The 23,759-nt window shown below is 46.8% G+C and overlaps 2 protein-coding genes across 9 annotated transcripts in view; one reads left to right on the forward strand and one right to left on the reverse strand.

Moving 5' to 3' along the window:
- The window catches only part of arhgap12b (Rho GTPase activating protein 12b), an 82,489-nt gene that overhangs the window by 36,630 nt on the left and 22,100 nt on the right, over positions 1–23,759 (reverse strand). The window lies entirely within an intron of this gene.
- LOC121628636 lies at positions 984–7,762 on the forward strand. The gene is made up of 2 exons (XM_041967762.1): positions 984–1,011; positions 6,926–7,762. Exon 2 carries the CDS (start codon positions 7,076–7,078, stop codon positions 7,739–7,741), a length of 666 nt encoding a protein of 221 aa, XP_041823696.1. The 5' UTR covers positions 984–1,011; positions 6,926–7,075; the 3' UTR covers positions 7,742–7,762.

The following is a 23,759-nucleotide window of genomic DNA, read 5'->3' on the forward strand; positions in this document are numbered from 1 at the left end:
GAGCGTATGCTGCTAATCTACGCACATACACGTGCACAAAATTGTTGGTTCCCTCCGGTCAGTGAAAAAAAACTCAAAATGGTGACAGAAATAACTTGAATATGACAAAAGAAAAAATATATAATAATTCTATGAAATTTAACCAATGAAAGTCAGACGTTGCTTTTCAACCATGTTTCAACAGAATTATTTAAAAAATAAACTCATGAAACAGTCCTAGACAAAAATGATGGTCCCCCTAGAAAAGACTGAAAATAATGTGACCAAAGGGACGTGTTAATCCAAGGTGTGTCCACTAATTAGCATCACAGGTGTCTACAAGCTTGTAACCAGTCAGTGGGCCTATATATAGGCTACAGGTAGTCACTGTGCTGTTTGGTGACATGGTGTGTTCCACACTCAACATGGACCAGAGGAAGCAAAGGAAAGAGTTGTCTCAGGAGGTTAGAAAGAAAATTATAGACCAGCATGTTAAAGGTAAAGACTATAAGACCATCTCCAAGCAGCTTGATGTTCCTGTGGCTACAGCTGCTCATATTATTCAGAAATGTAAGATCCATGGGACTGTAGCCAACCTCCCTGGACGTGGCCGCAGGAGGAAAACTGATGACAAACCAAAGAGACGGATAATACGAACGGTAACAAAAGAGCCCAGAAAAACTTCTAAAGAGATTAAAGGTGAACTTCAAGCTGAAGGAACATCAGTGTCAGATCACAGCATCCATCGTTGTTTGAGCCAAAGTGGACTTAATGGAGACGACCAAGGAGGAACCATTGTTAAAAACAAACCATAAAAAAAGCCAAACTACATGCTGACAAGCCACAAAGCTTCTGGGAGAATGTCCTATAGACAGATGAGACAAAGATGGAACTTTTTACCATCAGCTCTATGTTTCCAGACGGAGAAATGAAGCATATGAAGAAAAGAACACCGTCCCTACTGTGGAACATGGAGGAGGTTCTGTTATTGTAAGAAAGCCAAGCAGAAGGCGCCCGCCAGCGACCGGCTTTCTGTTGCTCCATACCGCCAGCTCCTTTTTCCTTTCTCCCCCACGTGAGCACGCGGTGAGTGCATGACAGCTCGGTGCTTCAGCGGAGCGGAGCATTAAAGCCGAATGAACATGTTTTCCGTGCGTAAAGGACGATAAAGTGAGTGATATGTTCCCGAGTGTGCTCTACTTATATTATGCTGTTGTATTTGCTAATTATAATGTGTTTATTGCTACGTTTTTGCACGTGTTTCGGTCGCCGCATAGTAGACCTCATATACTTGCCGAGCCATTTATATTTGTGCTCTTTATTGTTTTGTGCTCTTGATACGCTTTATGTAGCCGAACAGCAGTATTGTCGCATATACCATATGTCTGTGTGTTTACATATGACTGCTAAATACTTACCTGTTTATGTAATTGTTTACAACAACGATGTACACATATTCATTATTGTTACTCTGTTTGTCATTACAGCCACGGAAACATCACACGACACACACGACCACATGAACCCACACAACACATATTCAGCTATAAACCCCAGCATGTTCAATAAAGAATCTTAAAGGCCTCCTTCTCCAGTCCTAATTCTCTAACCGGAATTAAGCCATACTGTACCGCCTCAAACCAGTGAAATACAGTAGCGGGCACTACAAATAAAGTGCCACCGCTTCATTTGGTCCTTCGAGCCGGATGAGAGCTCCCCAGTATACAGCATGGCAGAAGCAGCAGACGACATATCCGAGCCCAGGAAAGGGCACGCAGAGACCGCCGCCTGCCTCATACCTAGAAGATATGATGTTGGATATAGACCACTACTGCCTCATCCTACAGCCGCTTCATCCCGCTCCAGCAGCCATCGTCGAAGCCAAGCTAGGAAAACAGTCAGTAGTAAAGCTAGCTCCAACATCTAAAATCTAGCAAGAGGGCGACAGTTTCTTCTATCGGCCCACTATCCTGATGAAGCTCTCGACAGTGTGCAGGCTGCTCTTCTGGAGGAAGGGATAAGGCAAATTGAGCTAGACGACCTCAAGCAGCAATTAGCCGAGGACACCACAGCTGATTTGGAATATCAATGTCTGCAGATTAAAGTTAAGGAAGCTCAGCGTGCACAAGAGGAAGCACTCCAGGCTAAAGAGGCTTTATCTAAACAGCAGGACAGGAGCCGGCGTTTAAAGGAAGCAGAGAAAAAACTAAGATGGCTAAACTGGTGACCTCACTGCTTACTACTGATGTGGACAGAGCTGCACCCGAGCCACTGTTGACTCCTGACAGCTACATCCCACCACCTCAACCAGGAGTGAGTAACCCACCAGCGTTCCACTCAACAACCTAGTATAATATGCAGCGGGCCACTGTACCTAACACGTCCACCGCAATGTTGCTGCTCAACCTCCTACCCCTCCAATAACTTCATCTGCTGCCTTGGCAACACCGAGGTCTTCTCCAAGTGTCCCCGGACGTTAAAGGACTCCCCCTCCTTATCACAGTATCTGGGGCCTATGTACCATATGGACAGCCTCATTACACCTATCAGCCTGCTCCAGCTCCAGCTGCAGTCATAGCTACACAGCCAAGGGTGATACCACCCCCCGGTAATGACAGCAAGCGTCTCCAGCACCACTTGGCCAGTCGAGCCTCTAGCAACCTCCGAACTGCAGACATACCCAGTCCAAGCTCCACCCGAAACTAATTATGCACCGCAGGTTTACCCCCCTTCGTCGTATCCAGCTGCCACAGTACATACAGTTCCCCAGCCTGGTCCAGTACCACCACCCGGAGCTGATCTACTGATTGCCTCAGCATACGGCATTCCCAGACCCTCATTGCCTTTATTCGAAAGTGGACGTGAGAGTGACTTTGCTTTACTTAAGATGGCTCTCGACAACCTCCTGAGTAGCCACAGTCATCTCAGTGAGCAGTACAAGTACCAGGTGTTGCTCGGCCAGCTAAAGCTTCCTAGCGCTATGCAATTAGCCAAAGCACACATGTATCATCCTCAGCCCTACACTGCTGCACTTCGGGCACTCCAAGACAAGTACGGTCAGTCAAGACAGCTAGTCCAGTCTGAACTCGGCGCCATCTTAAGCATGCCAGCATTCAAGCCAGGAGACCGCCGCTGCATTCGATGCCTTTGCTCTCGCCGTTCAGACACTAGTGGGCATGCTGAGGACACTTGAGGGTCAAAAACGGCTACGAATAATGTGGCGGCTCACACGTAGACCGCCTCCTCAGCAAGATGCCGTCACAACCTACGTGACAGCTTTGTTGAACATTGTCTAAGTCGTGGCATACTGCAGACCGGGTACAGACAGGACATATACGCTTCCAGACCTACGCTTCGTGGCTACAAGTTAAGTCACAGGCAAAGCGAATCTCCAGCCGCGCGTGCCACACTATTCTATGCTGAATCCTGCAAGCCCACGAAAGACAAACAGGACCGGACAACCTAAAGACAAGTCCACACCGGTTCTGCTGACACTCAGTGGTAAGCCACCACCAACCACTCCCCTAGGGCTAATTGCTAAGCCCAAGCCCTACTGCCCACACTGTAACAACACAGAACCATTATCTCAACTTCCTGCAATGAAGTTCAAGAAACTCAGCACAAACCAGATAATAGCCTGGATACAGAGTGGGAAAAGATGTTGGAGATGCGGACCGTGATCAGGCAGCAGCCAACTGCAACTGGAGCGCACATGTAAGGTCTGCAAGGAGACACACCTCACTGTTCTTCACGACTCAGTCCAGGCACATCCGGAGCTGTTCTCATGGTCAACATCCCCTCACACAGGGTCTATTTCGATCGCCCCAAAACAGATCCCAGAGAATTATGTTGAAGAGTGGTCCGTGTCCTAATACACAACGGTGACCAGTCAATGGAAGCGTAACGCTGTTCCTCGACGATGGTTCGGAAAGAACGGTCGTCCTCCCCCCAGTGGTACAACACCTGGAGATTAAAGGTAGCTCAGAGAATTTAGCCCTACGCACAGTGCACCAAAGCGTGAAGCACCTCGCCGGCTCATCTGTTTCCTTTGACATCTCAACCACAGAGAAGCCATCAGAGAGGTACCGCATTAGTAACGCTTTCACTGCTAAGGAGCTCAGCCTCTCCGAAGTTACATACCCCGTCCAAGCTCTGCAGCAGCGTTATCAGCACCTTAAAGGGCTCCCTCTACACCCGCTGAGTCATGTGCAGCCGTTGCTTCTGATCGGATCAGATGCACCTCACTTATTAACCCCTATTCAGCCAATACGTCAAGGACCAAACGGTGGACCAATCGCTGTATGCACATTGCTCGGATGGACCCTGCAGGGCCCAATGAGTCCTTTTCAAGGCCCTCAGCGTGAACAACAGTGTTTGCACCTCGCCACTGTGGAGGATCGCCATGAGCTCGTTCGTCATGTAGAGCGCTTATGGCAACTAGACAGCCTGCCCCAGAGCGAGAAAGTGTACACCAGGTCCAAGCAAGACCAACAAGCCTACGACCTGTTGCAGTCCGCTACTACAAGAGTCAAGGTACAGGGGGTACAACGCTACGCTACACCATTACTACGTCGCACTCCCGTAGTTAAGCTTCATGCCCAAAAGGAGGCAGTGCTGCCTAACCTGCGTAACACAGAGCGCAGACTCATTAGAGACCCCAAGAGAGCCGAGTCCTACTGTAACGAGATCCGCAAGCTTGAGAAGGCAGGCTATGTGGCTCGAATCACTGCAGAACAAGCTGACATGTCTGAAGAATCGTGGTTTATTCCACACCATATGGTACACCATAACGGTAAAGACAGGATAGTCTTTAACTGTTCATTTCAGCACCAAGGACAGTCCCTAAATGATCAGTTGCTGCCAGGGCCTACACTCGGGCCATCCCTCCTAGGTGTCCTGCTAAGATTTCGCCAGCACACTGTAGCAGTGAGTGGGGACATTAAAGGAATGTTTCACCAAGTGCGCCTCTTGCCATCTGACCAACCACTGCTACGTTTCTTGTGGAGAGATATGCACAGAGAGGAAGAACCATCCATCTTTCAGTGGCAGGTCCTGCCCTTCGGAACTACATGCAGTCCGTGCTGTGCTGTCTACGTGCTTCAGCGCCAAATCAAAGAGAGCATTAGCAAAGGTCACCCAGTGTCCGAGACTATAGAACAGTCCTTCTACGTGGACAACTGTCTCCACAGCACCTCTACTCCAGACGAGGCAAAAACCTTAGTGGACAGCCTTTGCCGAATGCTTGCAGAAGGAGGATTTGAGTTAAGGCAGTGGGCATGCAATCTCCCAGCTGTTATTGAGCATCTTCCTCCTGAAGCCAGGTCAACAGCCAGCGAGCTCTGGTTGTCAAAGAGCAGTTCTGACCTTCAAGAGCTGACACTCGGCATGCAGTGGAACTGTCTCACAGATACTTTGGGATTCAAACACCGCTCCACTGAACCTATGCCCCCCACGCTTCGCACTCTGTACAGGAAGTTAGCCAGCCAATACGACCCGCTGGGCTTCATGATCCCATTTACAACCCGTGCTAAGGTCCTCATTCAAGATCTTTGGAAACAGGACACTGGCTGGGATGATCCAATCGAACCTGAACATCTGCGTGAGGAATGGCTGTCGTGGGAAGAGGAACTGTCTAATCTCCCAAACCTGTACTTTCCACGACCCTACTCCCCTGCCTGCGCCGATACGCCATCTTCCACTAGGGAACTACACATCTTCAGTGATGCATCGGAGAGGGCGTACGGGGCAGTGGCCTACATTCGCACCATTGATGAGACAGGAAAGATCTACGTTGCCTTTGTTTGGGCCAGGTCCCGGGTGGCACCACGCAAGAAGCTGTCAGTACCCCGCTTAGAATTAAGCGCAGCCCTCACTGGCGCTCAGATGGCCAAAGCGATCCAAACAGAGTTAACCATACTCTTCAGTAAGGTCTTCCTGTGGTCAGACTCCACAACTGTACTGCACTGGCTACTATCTGAATCTTGCCGTTACAAGGTTTTTGTCGGAACTAGAGTAGCAGAGATTCAGAGCCTGACGAATGTGACCGACTGGAGGTACGTGGACACTAATCAAAACCCAGCTGACGACCTTACTCGGGGTCTGAACCTAGCAGCCCTGACACAACCACATCGATGGAGCTCTGGTCCGACCTTTCTATATCAGCAACCTGATGAATGGCCAGTACCTGTGGTCCCATTAGGAGAGCCTGATACCTGTGAGCTGAAGAAATCAGCATTCATTGGAGTTACTACAGTCAATGCCAACGCTCAGCTCCCAGACGCCTCTCAATTCCAGTCCTGGCAAGACCTCGTCACCGCCACTATCAGGGGCCTTAATGGGGCGGCCGACGCAAGTACCGACAGTCCCTATGATGCAGCAGATGTTATAGCTGCAGAGAAGTCAGTTCTAGCCCAGTCACAGCTAGAATCGTTTCCAGCCGAGACCAAAGCACTCAAAGCAGGCAAGCGCATTCCTGCTGACAGTCGCTTAGCATCCCTTGCCCCAGAGTTTGATGAGGTCACAGGTCTGGTAAGAGTTGGTGGCAGACTACGACGAGCAGAAAATCTTGAGCCTGAGGCCATTTACCCCATTGTTCTGGACCCGGGTCATCCAGCTACACGTCTACTCATTCAGAAATTTGACCAACAGCTTCTCCACCCAGGTCCTGAACGTGTTCTGGCCGAGATGCGACGCCAGTACTGGGTGCTTCGCGGACGAGAGGCTATCAAGAAGCTCCAGCACAACTGCCGAGACTGCCAACTTTGGCGGGCCAAGCCCAATATTCCCAAGATGGCCGACCTACCGCCCAAGCCGATTACGCCTTTACAAGCCTCCATTCTATTCTACTGGCGTAGACTGTTTCGGCCCATTCCTGGTCAAGGTTGGACGCAGACAGGAGAAAAGATGGGGGATATTGTACAAGTGTATGACCACCAGGTGCGTGCATTTAGATCTTCTGGAAAGCCTAGATTCGGATGCCTTCTTATTATCTGTCCGACGCTTCATCTCAAGACGAGGCAAACCATACGAGCTGCTTTGTGACAACGGCACTAATTTTGTCGGAGCCGATCGGGAGTTGCAAGAAGCCTTTTCCGACATGGGCCCGCAGTTACAGGAGCAGTTGGCTAGCCAAAGGATCCACTTCCGATTCAATCCACCTAGCGCCCCTCACTTCGGAGGAACGTGGGAGCGAGAGGTGAAATCCGTGAAGACAGCCCTAAAAGTAATTCTGAAAGAGCGGTCTGTGCCAGAACCTGTCCTTCACACCCTCCTTGTGGAAACTGAAGGGATACTGAATGCTAAGCCACTTGGTTATGTTTCTTCGGACATCGCCGACCCTGACCCCATAACACCGAATCTCCTTCTTATGGGACGTAGGGACTCTTCACTACCCCAGGTGTATTACGACTCGCATAACCTGCTGGGAAGGAGGAGATGGAGACATAGTCAGATCTTAGCCGACAACTTTTGGACCACCTTTATCCGACAGTACCTGCCCAGTCTCCAGGAGCGCCAAAAGTGGCGGACTGATGGCAAGGAACTCGACACAGAGCAAGTCGTGCTCATTGTGGACCCTCAGCTGCCACGGGCCCTCTGGCCTGTGGGCACTGTTATGGAGACCTTTAAAGGACCAGACGGACGTGTTCGCACTGCGGCCATAAAGGTCAAAGGTAAGACCTACATCCGTCCTGTTGCCCGGCTGATCCCGCTCCCCAAGTGCACTGAAGAGGATCAGGACTCTTCTGCTGGCCTTTCTAACTGATTACAAATGTCACATCTGACATTCGGGGCGGCTGTGTAAGAAAGCCAAGCAGAAGGCGCCCGCCAGCGACCGGCTTTCTGTTGCTCCATACCGCCAGCTCCTTTTTCCTTTCTCCCCCACGTGAGCACGCGGTGCGTGCATGACAGCTCGGTGCTTCAGCGGAGCGGAGCATTAAAGCCGAATGAACATGTTTTCCGTGCGTAAAGGACGATAAAGTGAGTGATATGTTCCCGAGTGTGCTCTACTTATATTATGCTGTTGTATTTGCTAATTATAATGTGTTTATTGCTACGTTTTTGCACGTGTTTCGGTCGCCGCATAGTAGACCTCATATACTTGCCGAGCCAATTTATATTTGTGCTCTTTATTGTTTTGTGCTCTTGATACGCTTTATGTAGCCGAACAGCAGTATTGTTGCATATACCATATGTCTGTGTGTTTACATATGACTGCTAAATACTTACCTGTTTATTGTAATTGTTTACAACAACTATGTACACATATTCATTATTGTTTACTCTGTTTGTCATTACAGCCACGGAAACATCACACGAACACACACGACCACATGAACCCACACAACACATATTCAGCTATAAACCCCAGCATGTTCAATAAAGAATCTTAAAGGCCTCCTTCTCCAGTCCTAATTCTCTAACCGGAATTAAGCCATACTGTACCGCCTCAAACCAGTGAAATACAGTAGCGGGCACTACAAATAAAGTGCCACCGCTTCAGTTATGTTCTGGGCTGCTTTGCTGCATCTGGTACAGGGTGTCTTGAATCTGTGCAGGTACAATGAAATCTCAAGACTATCAAGGATTCTAGAGAGAAATGTGCTGGCCAGTGTCAGAAAGCTTGGTCTCAGTCGCAGGTCATGGGTCTTACAACAGGACAAAGACCCAAAACACAGCTAAAAACACCAAGAATGGCTAAGAGGAAAACATGGACTATTCTAAAGTGGCTTCTATGAGCCCTGAACTAAATCCTATTGAGCATCTTTGGAAGGAGCTGAAACATGGCGTCTGGAAAAGGCTCCTTCAAACCTGTGACAACTGGAGCAGTTTGTTTATGAGGAGTGGATCAAAATACCTGCTGAGAGGTGCAGAAGTCTCATTAACTTACAGGAATCATTGGATTGCAGTGGTTGCCTCAAAAGCTTGTTCAACTAAATATTAAGTTAAGGGTACCATCGTTTTTGTCCAGGCCTGTTTCATGAGTTTATTTTCTTCTGTTGAAACATGGTTGAAAAGCAACGTCTGACTTTCATTGGTTAAATTTCATAGAATTTTTATTATTATTACTTTTGTCAGATTCAAGTTATTTCTGTGGCCACTGTGAGTTTTACTTTAGTTAACCGAAGGGTACCAACAATTTTGTCCGTGTGTACACTCAGTGATGAGGTTCAGGAGGAGCTTACAGTCCAGTCCTTCCTCTGTGGGCTCCAGCAAGAACGTTTACAAGAGCACCCTCGCCTGCACATTCCCACCACCTCAGCTTCAGCCCTGGCAGAGGCAGAAAGGGTGGAGCATGTGCTGTGTCCTGAAGGCCCCCGTCAACATAGCGGCTGCCGGGTGAACCAGGTCACCTTTGAGTACAGAGATGAGGTGACCCGCCAAGCTACCACTTCACCAAGGCGACGTAGCAGTCCCAGGAAAAGATCCACTAAGGAATGCTACAGGTTGGATTACCTGGCCACATTGCCCGCTACTCCCCAGCTCCAGCACCCAAAGACCAACAGCCCTCGGAGCAGTTAAACTAAAGCTGGGTGGCACTGAGGAAAGACTGCCATCCGCTGTAGCTGAGACTACCTCCAGCCTTACAACACAGAGACTTGGAAGCCTTGGCCAGGTACATGGACTTAATTTGGATTGTGTTCTTGAAAAAAACCCCATGTCGAGCCCTGGTGGACACAGGGTCCACCATCTCTCATCCGCCCAGGAATCTTGCCTGGTTTAAATGGACGACCACCTTCGGGATGGATCAACCATTGCAGAGAAGCTGATCAATGAGAGATTCTGTTGGTTTGGAGTGCCGGAGGAGCTTCACAGTGATCAGGGGCGGAATTTTGAGTCCAGGGTCTTCCAGGAGGTATGCCGGCACCTTGGTGTGAGGAAGACCAGAACCACTCCGTTGCACCCACAGAATGATGGCCTAGTGGAGGGGTTTATTCGTACCCTGTCCACCCAGTTAGCCATCCTCACTGACCACTGCCAGCGAGACTGAGACAGCTATCTGCCTATGGTCCTGTGGTCCTACAGGACTGCAGTTCAGGTATCCACCAAACGTACCCCAGCAGCACTCATGTTTGGCCACGTGCTACGTACCCCGCTGGACACGGCCTTTGGGGCCCCAACTGAGCCAGAGGTGAGAGGAGAAAGTGGGATGGATTATTATCTGGCCAGGCAGTCCTTGACCGAGGCTAGGGTGCATCAGAAGAGAGCATATGACCTCAGCTGTTGAGGACAGGACTTTACAAGTGGTGCTCAGGTTTGGGTTTACAATCCAGTGAGGAAGAAGGGTTGTTCCCCAAAACTGGACAGCCACCGTATGGGCCCCGGCACTGTTTTGGAAAAGCTATCAGAGGTGGTCTACTGGGTGCAGCTACCCCAGAGACATTGGTCAGTGGTCCTCCACAGAGATCGCCTGGCACCCTACCGACCTTCGGCTCCATCGGCGGGGCAGACGGAGGTTGACACCCAGCCAGAAACACCACCGATCTCCTCCAGCTACAGATGACAGATAAGTGTAGCCAGCTGGGCTACATCCCATGATGCACTGGGCTCCTCTCTTTCATCTTTGTGTATAAATAAATTACATTGTTGCCATTTATTCTTGTGTTTCTCTTTTTCTTCCTTCCACAGTTATTACGAATGAGACTAATGTGGATCTTATAAATCTGATTTAACTGGACTATAAATGGAGTAAAATGAAATAGATTAAATGTGACATAAAAGTGCCTTGAGATGACTGTGTTGTGAATTGGTGCAGTATAAATAAAGCTGAAATGACTAGATATTCACATCAGTGATGAATAAACGCTTCACTGCAACTGGTCTGACCGTCCATCTCTGCTCAGCATGCATGAAGACTGAGACGTGTCAGACCTGGGATGGGGAAATTAAGATGGAGAGGATCTGAGGAGCTCTAGAAATGTTGGATGGAGAGAAAGAGATGGAGGAGAAAGGATGACGAGCCAGGCAGAGACGTGCTGCTAAATGCAGAGAGGCCTGCAGCAGCGTGTCTGCAGGGCCATGATAAACCAGTTTCATACTACGGGCTGGTTCCAGTGCAGCAACCTCACCAAATTGCAATACAGATAATTATGCAGACAGGAGAGTGTGTAGGCTCAGCCAGCGAGGAAATGTGTCATTAACTCTGAGGACTGTTGGAGAATGCAGACGAGAACAGCGAAAACAAAGGAACTGAGAAACTCGAGCTGGTCACAGCTCGCTGCAGGCCGTGGGTTCGTCACAACTCCCTCCATCTCGATCAGACTCGTGTCCTGCTGCCACCGCACTGGAAATGATCCCATAAATAATTCTGAGTGCAAAGGCGTGCAGGGCAGTGAGGGGGCAGGAGGTGGGAGACCCCAGTTACACACCGTCTCCACTAGATGCCACCCTCACCTTGTGAGGGAGGACAGGGGGCTAGAAGAGGGTGGGTATCTGGCCATGAGGAGAGTAGCATGAGGGGGAGGGGCCTCCATCACATGGCAACCCACCCTGCAGCTTCTCCATCACTGCTGGGTGTTCAGTGCATTCACAAGATCTCCGTCTCCAGCAGCGCTGCTGCCAGGCAGCGCTCACACGGCAACAGCTGTCTACATCATCATCATCATCCTCACGCTCTTCAATCTGACTTCCTGATCCACAGGAAGTCAGATTATTAAAACACGTCTCTCTTGTCTGTATGTGTTTATTTTTAGACACCTCCTTTAAAACAGTCATGAAGCTGCTGCCCAAACAAGATCGGCCAGTAAAGTAACTCAGTTCTGGTCAGCCCGATGAAGGCTGCAGCATCATCATCACCCCTCAGCAAGCATGACCGACGAATGCGGTCAAAGACTGCACACACTCATGAGTGACGCATAAATCATAATAATTATACACACTGAACGCTCCTGCTCTCATCAGACCTCTGTGTGTGTGTGTGTGTGTGTGTGTGTGTGTGTGTGTGTGTGTGTGTGTGTGTGCGTGTGTGAATCCCTGTGTTACATAATGTGACTGTACAGTTGCATTAGATGAAAGCAGGTAAAGAAGTGTGCTGGGGCAGCATGGTGACAGAGGAAGTTTTGTCTGTCACCATGGAGACGGCCAGCCAATCGGGTGCTCCTGCAGAGGAGTGTTTGAAGCAAAGCTGCAGGGGTTAGAGGTGGGGAGGGTGAGGGAGAACCACATCAATCCTCAGTTCTTTTGTCCTCATCCCTCTCATCTTCCTCCGCTGACCCCACCGCCCCCACACAGCCTTCATCTCCAGCTCATGTCCACCTTCCTCGGCTCACACAGAAAACACTCCATCCTTTTCCCCAGAATATGCAGCTTTGACCTCCCCCAGCCAACGCCCTACTGCGCCCCCTTTCCTGGAGGTATGATGGTGATGATGATGCTTGCAGCAATATGACCAGATTAACCTACATTTCCACATCACTGAGTATCAGTCAGACCACATTCACCAGATCCCTCATCATCAAATTTGTAACCTTTCACAAGCCAACCCCTCCTGACCTGCAGCAGAAACACATGCTCAGAACATGAAAAGCTGGAAAACGTCCACAAGGAAAACCCCTCATGGAAGTCCAGCGACACACAGGTGCAGACAGCAGAGACGGCCTGAGACGGTAGTGAGTCAGCATGTTTTAGTCCTCAAGGGGATGACGGCTACTTTCATTTCATGGCTTAGAGAACATGCTGACAGAACTGTAAAGCAGTTAACCTTCCGGTCCTGAGCTAAATGTCAGGTAATGTCTGCAGAAATGCATCTTGGTCCTGATGCAGCACTGGAAGCTGGGTGGAGCGTAACGGAGCCAATAATGCTGCTGCTGCTTGGATACTGCAGACAAAAGAAGCTTTACAGCAGTTAGCTGTGCAGAAACCAGCAGCTGATTATTTGGAGCTTTTATGTGACTTCAGACACAAACTTGTTCTGAAATATCTGCCTGCTTTGTGAGGAACAGAAGGGGGTTTTCCTGCATCTCATGCTGTCTTTTCCTGGTCAAATGCTAATGAGGTAGAGGGTGGATGTGAGGGTGGAGAAGCCTGCAGCTATGTTCGCTCTCATGTGGATATAGAAGATGCACCAGGATATAAAGAGAATCAAACATTTCCAGTTCGGGGCAGCATGTTGGTGGTCAGTTCACAGCCAGTATATCAGAGTTTGGCTTCTGTTTGGGAGGCGACAGATCCCAGATGGAAGCTTACATCTGATCAGGTACCACAGAGCTGTAGGAGCATCCTTCTCTCCAGGCTGACCGGCAACACCTACTGGTCAACTTTAACATGATTTTTCAGTAAACTGTTCGTCAGTGAGAGGCTGAGACTGCGTTTACCGACATGATCGGATCACAGCATCATAAAAACGAGCCGACCTGGAGATCTGCAGTCCATTTCATCCAAAGGTCGAGATCGGAAACGCTCCCCAGGTCATCTGATGGACCACGGATGCTTTTTACTAATAGAAAAAATATAAATAATAAATAAATTCTACTTGAATTGTACCACAATTCAGATTTGATGAATAATTTTTAAGTACAATTTGATAATAAGCAGGTTAAAATAAAAAAGCGATTAGATCCTTTAGGAAAAGTCTGAAACAAACAAACATGAGCATTCTGAACTTTATGTGGTATATAAATGAAAAAAGTATTCAAACTAAAATAGTCTCAAAGTATTTAGCAAATTCTTTTTTATTTGTTCTTATGTAATTAATGAAATTTTCTTTATATAATAATCTTTTGTTCCTATTTTCTACTGTATTTATTTTGTTTTTATATCATTGTAAATAAACGCGTGTTAAATGTCAGTCGTTTCCTTTTTCTGCTCTAATGTCAGTCATATAGGTGGTGCATGACGTTAAAAGAACCACTGCTCTAAGAAGATGGAGCTGGAGAAGCTGGAGTGGTCTTCCAACATAGACACAGCAAGCAGGAAGGGACGGAGTCGCCTTTTCCTCCTCAGGTCCTTCAGAGTCTGCAGTGCTCTTATGACCAGTGTGCTGCTGTGTGCTGGGGGAGCAGCACTGTCTGGACAAACTGGTAACAAAGGAAGTTCTGTGCTGGGTAGGGAACTGGACCCTAGTAGACCTGTGGTGGTATGATGGACGATGAACTCCCCTTCCAAGACAGGACAGTGAAGCAGCTGCAGGACTGAGAGGTTCAGGTGATGGGACGGATGTTTAACTCCAGTCTGGGAGCTCCTCTCCTCCTCCTGCTTCCAATCCAAACCTCGCGACTGTGCAGTAACAGAGGAGGATGTGATGGGTTGCGGGTGTACTCCTGAGAACAGGGAGAGGTCGGATAAATGAATTCTGGCTGCAGGAGTCGCACAGGCTGCCAGCATCTATTTCTTCTGTTTAGCTGCAGGCGGGTCTGAGAGGGGAACTATTGATGAGGCACTGTAGGATAACTCCATTTCCTCACTGGAACCAAACTTCTCTTTATAACCGACTCTGTGTTGGTCGTGTTCAAACTCTCACATTAGGTCTAACCAGCAGCGGTTTCTGACCCCACTCAGCAAGTTTCACCATGAAAACCTCAGACGGATTATTTATGCAGACTACCACATCTGTGAGGAGAATGTCAGCCAGGCGACATGTTAACAGTTCTGCTCATTAACAGCAGCCAGCTGTGTCTCACAAGAGATTTTTATGTTTTCTCTTTATGTTTTGCTTGCAGAAGGCAGAGGGATGAAGCGGAGGATTAGCAGCGTTCCACTGTGGCTGACAGCTAGCCTCCAGTTAATGACTAATCCTGCTTTAATACCTTCAGTGTGATTGGTCCAAGCTAATTACACTGGCCCAGCTCTCTGGGTGCCGAGTGGCTGGCTGGGCAGAGCAGTAGGGTTTCACCCAAAGATATGATTATCACCAGACAGAAAAGTAGTCTATGATTATTATTGGCTTTAATTACATGGTCACATGTAGCCAGGCCTGTCGCGATAAGCAATAAGTCAATTAATTGCACAGTAAGCAAAAATGAGCGCGATATGTTTGCTGGCCGCGATAATTTTTATTTTATTCGAATGGAGAAAAAATAGCTGCGAGCACTTCCTCATTTATTGTTTCACTGCTCCCCACATGTAAGCAGAACACACACATGTAGCCTACAACATCAGTACAAAGACTTTATTATCTATCATACTTATTGTGGGTGGTTGTGTTTGGTTTTCATTCATTGTTAATGAGGCAGAGTACATTTTATTTATTGTTTTTGTTTTGTTATTTGAAATTTCTTCCAGTTCCAGTGTAAAATGTTCTTTAGAAATGAAAGTTTATTGATCTTTGAAAGGGTGTACTTACATTATTATTGCATTGTCATTATATTAGTCGAAAATGGTCAAAACATTATCGCTATGTGCAATATTATCGGTTATCGCGATAATTTCTGAGAAAATTTATCGGCCAGCAAAATTTCTTATCGTGATAGGCCTACACGTAGCAAAAATGTTAAAAAAAAAAAGATATGAATGTGATCGTGTTGTGGAGTCAAAACGAAGCTGCAGGTCCAGGCTGAAGACCTTTTCATATTTTACTTCCACCTTCTATCTTTTTTCCTTTATTTGTTTGGGGAATCCTGAGGGTTTTCCTAACCAGAGGGGAAACATAATCCCTCCAGTATGTCCAGGCTCTGGTTTCCTGTGCAAGCTGTGTGTGGTCACAAAATCCAGCTGACAAAATCCATGTCGAATCCTATCATACCACACAAACCAAACAAAAGCACCTCAGCGCTGCATCACTGTGTGCAGAATGCAAGAAAATGTGGATTGATGCGACTCATTGCAGTGGTTCCTGCATTGAAACCAGAAATGCATCATTTCAATATATGATGTGCATTAAAAACAGATCAAGATTACAACAGCAGCTTCATATCCACAGCAATATGCCCCCTGCTGCCATTCTAAGAAAACTTAGAATTTAACAAACTCAAAGTCATGATCAAGACTGAGATCAATAACGTAGAAAATCATATTGGGTGATTACTTGTTAGTGCTCACCCTCTCTGATATCCCTGATGATCAACATCACTTTACAATCAACAGAAAAAACAGGAGAAGAGTCCGGCGGCTGAACTGGGCCTGCCTGCAGTCCAGACCTTTCACCAATACACAACATCTGGAGCATCATGGAAGAAGAAATCCAGCAACCAAGGTCCAGGACTGTAGAGCAGCTAGAATCCTGCATCACACCAGAATAGGACAAAATTCCTCTCCTAAAACTCCAGCAACTGGTCTCCTCACGTCCCAGACGTTTCCAGACATGTTAGAAGAAGAGATGCTACACCATGCTGAACATCACACCCTGGAACTACTTTTTACCACCGTGCTGAACATCATCCTGGAACTACTTTTTACAAACCGTGCTGAACATCATCCTGGAACTACTTTTTTACACCGTGCTGAACATCACCCTGGAACTACTTTTTATACCGTGCTGAACATCACCACTGGAACTACTTTTTATAACCGTGCTGAACACCACCCTGGAACTACTTTTTACACCGTGCTGAACATCACCCTGGAACTACTTTTTATACCGTGCTGAACACCACCCTGGAACTACTTTTACACCGTGCTGAACATCACCCTGTAACTACTTTTTATACCGTGCTGAACATCACCCTGGAACTTACTTTTTACAACCGTGCTGAACATCATCCTGGAACTACTTTTTACACCGTGCTGAACATCATCCTGGAACTACGTTTTACACAATGCTGAACACCACCCTGGAACTACTTTTTGTCCATCCTTGCATTCTGTTTTAGTTCGTATTTCACACAGGAACTGGGGCTGTACAATAGGTTTAAAAAGCAGAGAAAATATTTAGGTCCACATGGTTCTGTTTGGTATTTGCTTTTACTAAATGTACCAAACAAATCTCAGTACCAGAATCTCCCATTCGAAAGCAAAGCTGTAAACGCAACATTTAACCTTTAATGACCCGACAGCTGCTAGAAAAAAAATAGGCTGTTGGAATGAAAAAAATATCTTCTGAAGCCAGAATGAATGTGGACTTAAAAAGGACAAAAATCTGATGTGTTTAAATTAGCATGTGCAGCCATTCCAGGTAGACTATTCAGGCTGTTCGACAGAGCGAGGCAGGAGGTTCTCTTCCAAAGAGGTTTAGACACAGACTGCTGAACCTCTGTCCATCTTACCATCTGAGAGACTCTGCTCTCTGAAATGCTCCTTTTATACCCAGTCATGTTACTGACCCATTGCCAGATAACCTGATTAGTTGTCCAATGCTCCTCCAGGTGTTTCTGGTTCTTGCCGATTACTTTTGCAGCTTTTTGCAGGCATGTTGCTGCCATCAGATTCACATTCGGCTCATATTTTCAATGAAATGGCAAAATGTCTCCGTTTCAATTTCTTGTTTTATGTTTGACAGGGAACAAAATCTGAGTTCATGGGATTTGGAAATCGCATTTTGTTTTTATTTATACATTACACAGCATCCCTGCCGTTAAAACCCTGAATGTGTTTCATGCTCTTTACAGTCTGCTCAAGATTCATCATTTATTTTTCACTAGAGTAATCACAGATGTGTGGGTCATCATTCAGGAAAAAACATCCACAAACGTGTGAAAAAAGATGCACTGATCACCTGCAGGTGGCCGGTTATTAACTGTGGATGAGTCTTTCCCAGCAACCATCCTGAAATTAACCATCAGGTCCAGATTTGACTTCATTAGCATGTTAGTTCTGAATTTTGGCTGATGCTAATATTTGGTTTTAAGACTTTACCAGCCAATAAAATGTATGCTCAAACCATCAAGCATGACAACAATTTAATCCAACCTTTCAAACAGAAACAGCCTGCTGTACATTTCCAACAGGACGAGGCTAACAGAAGCTAATTCCCAGCTGCCGCTGCCATCCAGTTCTCTGCAGCCTGGAAAAAGTAAAATCGTATTAAGACTAACCAGATGAAGATGCCATTTTCTGAGGCTTCTCATCTGAAACTGAAGGGGAAATATTTCTTGGAGGGTTCATTGCTTTCATATCACATCAAAATATATTCAACATTTATTGCTTGGCTCTGATTACAAGCCTGACTTCGTCAGTGAAATCTGGTCCAGTTGGAATCTTTTAGTTCTGAACAACTTCATGAAGCCTTCATCTTGTGTGTTGCCACTGATGCTAACTGTGTTAGCAATCAGGGTTTATCATGACATTTCTAAGCTGCTAAACTTCATCAACACTCAGCAACCTCAGACATGTTCTTGTCAACCTTGTTTGAACGTTAAAAACATGACTGTTTTTGCTGGCTAAAATCTTTCACATAAAATCATTTCCAGACATGACCACTAGGGTGGCGCGCAGATAAAACTGAGTATCAAGTCTGTGGCCTGCAGACTGATAGGCGCTGACCAGTGTCTGCCTGGTGGCAGCAGGACATGAGGTGATGATGCTGACTACAATGAAGAGCAGAGACAGCTCGGGAAACAAGGGCTCTTGGTACAGAGAACAATGAGGCTGAGCAGCCGACAGTGATGGGAGGAGGTGGAGGTGGAGGACAAACAGAAGATTATGAACGCTTCACAAATTTTAGTAAGTTCCTCCTTGTTAATCTGCTGTTGTTCCTCCTCACACACCAAACAGGGAGTTCAGCACTGGCCACATATGAGGGTGGACCCGTATTCACCTGTTACATACTCTCACTGTACTTTTACATATGAGCTACAACCGACCAGTCCAGAAGAGGAGAGAGAGGAGTAAAACATCACATGGTTCACAAGCTTCTCCAACGAGGGCTGGAAGGGGAGACGGGAAGTGTCAGGAGGCGGAAGTGACAGCTGCGATCAGTGTGGAGAAGTGGGGGAGGATGGGTGTTAAGCTCCTGTTGCTGCTATCAGAGAATAAATTAGGCGTCGGCACATCCTCCTCTGTGTATCTGTGATGGAGCTGAGAGGCTGCAACCTGAAGGCACTGTCACATCTCACAACATCAACCGTGTTCGCTGACAGAGTCCATCCTCATCAGCATTTACTCTGCTGCTGAGGAAGGTCACATCCTCAGTTTGTCTCCAAAATCAGCTCCAGACTCTGATTCTCAGAGAGGAACAACCATCAAAACAGACCCAGAGAAAGAGCTGCCCAGCCTCAGAGCTCCATCTTTTTGGTTGAAGGTCTCTGAACAGACTGGCATCACCATGGTAACAAAGAGATGAAGGAGAAGCAGCACAACAACTAACACACACAGAGACCCACCTGGTTCACTGTAGTTGTTGATTCTTTATCATAGAAATAACTGTGACGAATACTTATCTCAATTTTTCATTCAGACTTTCTAAACAAATTTTTCCCGGCATCCTCGTTCTATGAGCCTACACGCTATACGCCACTGGAGAGCTAGGACTGTTCGGGATACAATCATACCTGTAGAAATAGTAAAGACTTGGACCAGTCTCAAACACAATATTTATGCAACTCATCAATTACAGCTCACTGTGTTCCCAAAACCGATCAAACTCCAACTAAAATGATCCAAAACAGTCCAGTTTGTGCAGTGCAGGAAAACAGTAACCCACAACAACTACATCCATAAAGACATTGTCCGCCGCTTTGAAATTTTCCCACTAGATACGCTTATTTTTTACACATTCTGGAGCACAAAACTAGTTAGCTTGCATGCATAACCAAGCTCGAATTTTACCAGTGATGAATGGCTGATGAGATTGTGAAACCAGCAACCTGCCGGCTGTTAGCGGGAGCTACTTCCTAAAACAACCAAGCTATGCTCGTTACTGATAGCACGCAGTGCTACAATTCCTTTGTTTCCTCTCTTTTCCCTGTTAAAAGTCATGGCAAAGCAAACTGGAGGAACCCTAACCCCCCCGTTCTGTTGTTTTAATTTCAAATCTGAAGTAGAAATAGGTTGAGACTTCTGGCTGTGGTGCCGTCGTGGTTTACAGTGATTTGGGAGGAAAAGATAAGGCAAATATAAAAATCCTTCTTTTTGAGTGTATTCAGACTCCTTTCCCTCCATCCCAAACACAACCAAAACCATCCCTGCACTCCAAACGGCTCAAGACCAGCTTTAAATTTACTTTGGACATGCCTTTTTAAACCCTTTAGGCTAAAATACGCCTAATTTCTACGTCTTCTGCATGATTATCCCTAAAAGAAGAGGAACTCAACCAATGAGAAGATGAAGGTGGATCACAAACGTGTCAGAACGGTCCTATGGTCTACCAATCCGATCTGGTCCCGGGTTCTGATAAAGGTTCAGTGTGAAGAAGAGCCTCACATTGTAGGTAAAACAGCTCCCACGTTACAAGAGAAACAATAACAGTACACTCATCATGAATGAAGCTGGGCTGGGGGTTGGGGCTGTTCCACGTTCATCACTGGAGAGTCACATGAACCGGCTAACGGCTCCAACGCATCAACTTACAATGTAGTTGGGGCTCCTCGGGTGTGAAAACATGGTCCAAAAAAGAGGAGATGATCCAACCGGGGTTGGGAGAGGATGTCCCAAACAGGTGGTAGCTACAGACTCGCTGCATCCACACTGCCGTCACACAGTACAGGAGGAGGCCTTGGTGGCCGATTAAAGGATCTGAGGATCTATTTAGAGCTCCACCGTAAATAGAAACACTCGTTAGCTGAATGACCTGAACCTTTCAGCAGGGACGAAGGAAGAGTTGCAGAAAATACTGCTTCAGATGGAAAAGTCACAGAGGGGTTCTTCAAAGGCCATAAAAAGGTCAAGGTTCAGGATCCCAGGGTCATTAAAGTCTGTGGTTCACACGGTCCGCTAACAGGGACAGATGCTGAAAGCTGTTCTAACAGCAACCCAGAAAAACCAACTGAAAGCCACTTTGTTCAACTGTTATGAAATGAATGAAATGAAAAATACTTTATTAATCCCAAAGGGAAATTCAATATTGTAGTAGTAGTAATTTTTTTTTTTTTTTTTTTTTTTTTTTTTTTAAACAATCACAATTAATTAATTAAGGGCTTTGTTCTTCCAGCCTGATAGCTGCTGGAAGGAAGGATCTTCTGTATCTCTCTGTCTTGCATCGGACTTGAACAAGCCTCCCAATGAACACACTCTGTTGTTTTCGTCACGGCGTTGTGTAGAGGGTGTGAAGGAATCTTCCATTATCTTCGTCAGCTTGTACAGAATTCTTTTTTTGATGATCAACTCCAGCGGCTCCAGAGTTACTCCAAGCACAGATCCAGCTTCTTGATCAGTTTGTTAATTCTTTTCAAGTCTCCTGGGTTCTGATGCCGCTGCCCCAGCAGATTGCTGCAAAGCTGATTGCACTTTCAACAACAGACCTGTAGAACATTTGCAACATTTTGTGTGCAGACGTTAAAAGATCTCAGCTTCCTTAAGAAGTAGAGTCTGCTCTGACCTTTCTTGTAAATGTACTCAGTGTTGCTTTTCCACTCAAGTCTGTTGTCCAGCTGAACTCCAAGGTACTTGTATTCCTCCACCACCTCCACCTCCTCTCCCATGATGGAAACACTTCTATGTGTGTTTCTTGTTCCTCCTGAAGTCAACAATCATCTCCTTTGTTTTCTTGGTATTCAGATGAGATGATTGTCACCGCACCATTTCACAAACTGACCGACCAGTTCTCTGTACTCTGCTTCTTGTCCATCACTGATACACCCAACAACTGCTGAGTCATCAGAGTATTTCTGCAGATGACAGAACTCGAGTTGTACTGGAAGTCTGAGGTGTACAGCGTGAACAGAAATGGTGAAAGTACAGTCCCTTGTGGTGTTTCCAGTGCTGCTGACCACCATCTCAGACACCAAACCTTTCAGTCTCACAAACTGTGGTCTGTTTGTGGAGGTATTCGTAAATCCAGGTGGTTGTGGAGGGATCCACCTGGAATTTCCTGCAGCTTCTCACACAGCAGAGCAGGCTGAATCGTATTAAAAGCACTTGAGAAATCAAAGAACATGACCCTCAAAGTGCTGCCTGACTGGTCCAGATGAAGTGGGCTCTCTGAAGCAGGTATATGATGGCATCTTCAACCCCAAGCCATTACGGTATGCAAACTGTAATGGGTCCTGAAAGGTGTTCACCTGCTTGCTGAGGTGAGCCAGTAAGAGTCTCTCCAGGACTTTCATGACGTGAGATGTCAGGGCGACTGGTCTGTAGTCTTTTGGTTCAGCTGGTTGTGGTTTTTTAGGCACTGGAACAAGGCAGGATGTTTTCCACAGCACCGGGATTCTTCTCTGACTCAGGCTGGTGTTGAACAGGTGCTGGAGAATCGGACATAGCTGTTTTGAGCAGGTCTTGAGAACTCTGGGACTTGACACCATCTGGACCTGCAGCCTTGTTCTGGTTCAGTTTCACCAGTTGTTGCATGACTTGGTTACAGGAGACAGACAGAGTGGAGGTGGAGGCAGAGGAGGTTTCAGGAAGTCCTGATGTGGAGGGAGATGAGGTTGTGTCCAGGTCCTTGACTGAGCTGCAGGGTGACAGAGTGGAGGTGTGACAGGAAAGCTGTGGCGCATCATGGAGGGTGTGTGGCTAGTTGGGGTTGAAGCAGGAGATGAGCTAAACCTATTGAAGAACATGTTCAGTTCATTCGCTCTGTCCAGACCTCCATCGGTCTGATCCTCCTTTTATCCCGAAGCCAGTGATCTTCTTCATTCCTGACCACGACATCCCTCACATTGTTTTTCTGAAGCTTACTTTCCAACTTCTTCCTGTAGTCCTCCTTGCACTTCTTCATTTGTGTTTTAAAGTTGTTTTTGTGTGGACTTCAATAACTCCCTGTCTCCATCCCTAAAAGCTTTCTTTTTGATGTTCAGCAGCTTTTTCAGGTCACTGGTGAATCCAGGGTTTGTTATTGGGGAAGCACCTCACTGTTCTTGTTGGAACGGTGCTGTCCACACAGAAGTTAATATAATCTGTCACACACTCAGTCAAGGCGTTGATGTCATCTCCATGAGGTTCACATAGGACGTTCCAGTCTGTAGCCTCGAAGCATCCTCTCAGAGCATCTTCAGCTTCATTAGACCAGGTTCTAATAGCCTTTCTAATGACTGGTTGTTGCTGAACGATGGGCTTGTAGGAGGAGGAGAGAAGAACTAGGTTATGGTCTGATCTTCCTAAAGGTGGCAGGGCAAAGGAGCTGTATGCATTTTTAATATTGCATAAAATAAGTCCAACGTTTTGTTTTCTCTGGTGGAGCAGCTGACAAACTGTTGGAAAGTTGGTAAGTTGCAGAGAGGGAGATGTTGTTAAAATCTCCAGAGATAGCCACAAATGCGTTTGGATGTTGTGTTTGAAGCCTGGCCACTACAGAGTTAATGACATCACAGGCTGCGTCTGGAGCGGTACCCAGGTAATATATATACCGCTACCAGAATAACGCATGTGAACTCTCTGGGTAAATAATACGGGCGGAGACTCACAGCTAGCAGTTCAATGTCTCTTGTGCAGATCTTCTCTTTAACAGTGACATGTTCAGGATGACACCAGCGCTGGTTTACCAGCACCGCAATTCCATCCTCCCTTCAGCTTCCCGCTGAGTTGTTTATTGCGGTCTGCACGGACCGTCCTGAAGCCGTGTACAGACGCATTACAGTCTGGGATGTGTTCATGCAGCCATGTCTCGGTGAAGCACATAATACTGCACTCTCTGTATTCTTTAAGAGACCTGGTTAGCACCTGAAGTTCATCAATTTTGTTAGCTAGCGATCTCACGTTTCCCATAACAACCGTTGGAAGAAACGGTTTGAATCGCCACCGTTTTTCTCTCTGCCTCGCTCCTGCCCTGCATCCTCTTCTCTTTCTTTTCAACTCCGTTGGGATTTGAAGTGTTGTTT

Source organism: Melanotaenia boesemani, chromosome 18 (assembly GCF_017639745.1).
Source record: "Melanotaenia boesemani isolate fMelBoe1 chromosome 18, fMelBoe1.pri, whole genome shotgun sequence".
Taxonomy (NCBI): domain Eukaryota; kingdom Metazoa; phylum Chordata; class Actinopteri; order Atheriniformes; family Melanotaeniidae; genus Melanotaenia; species Melanotaenia boesemani.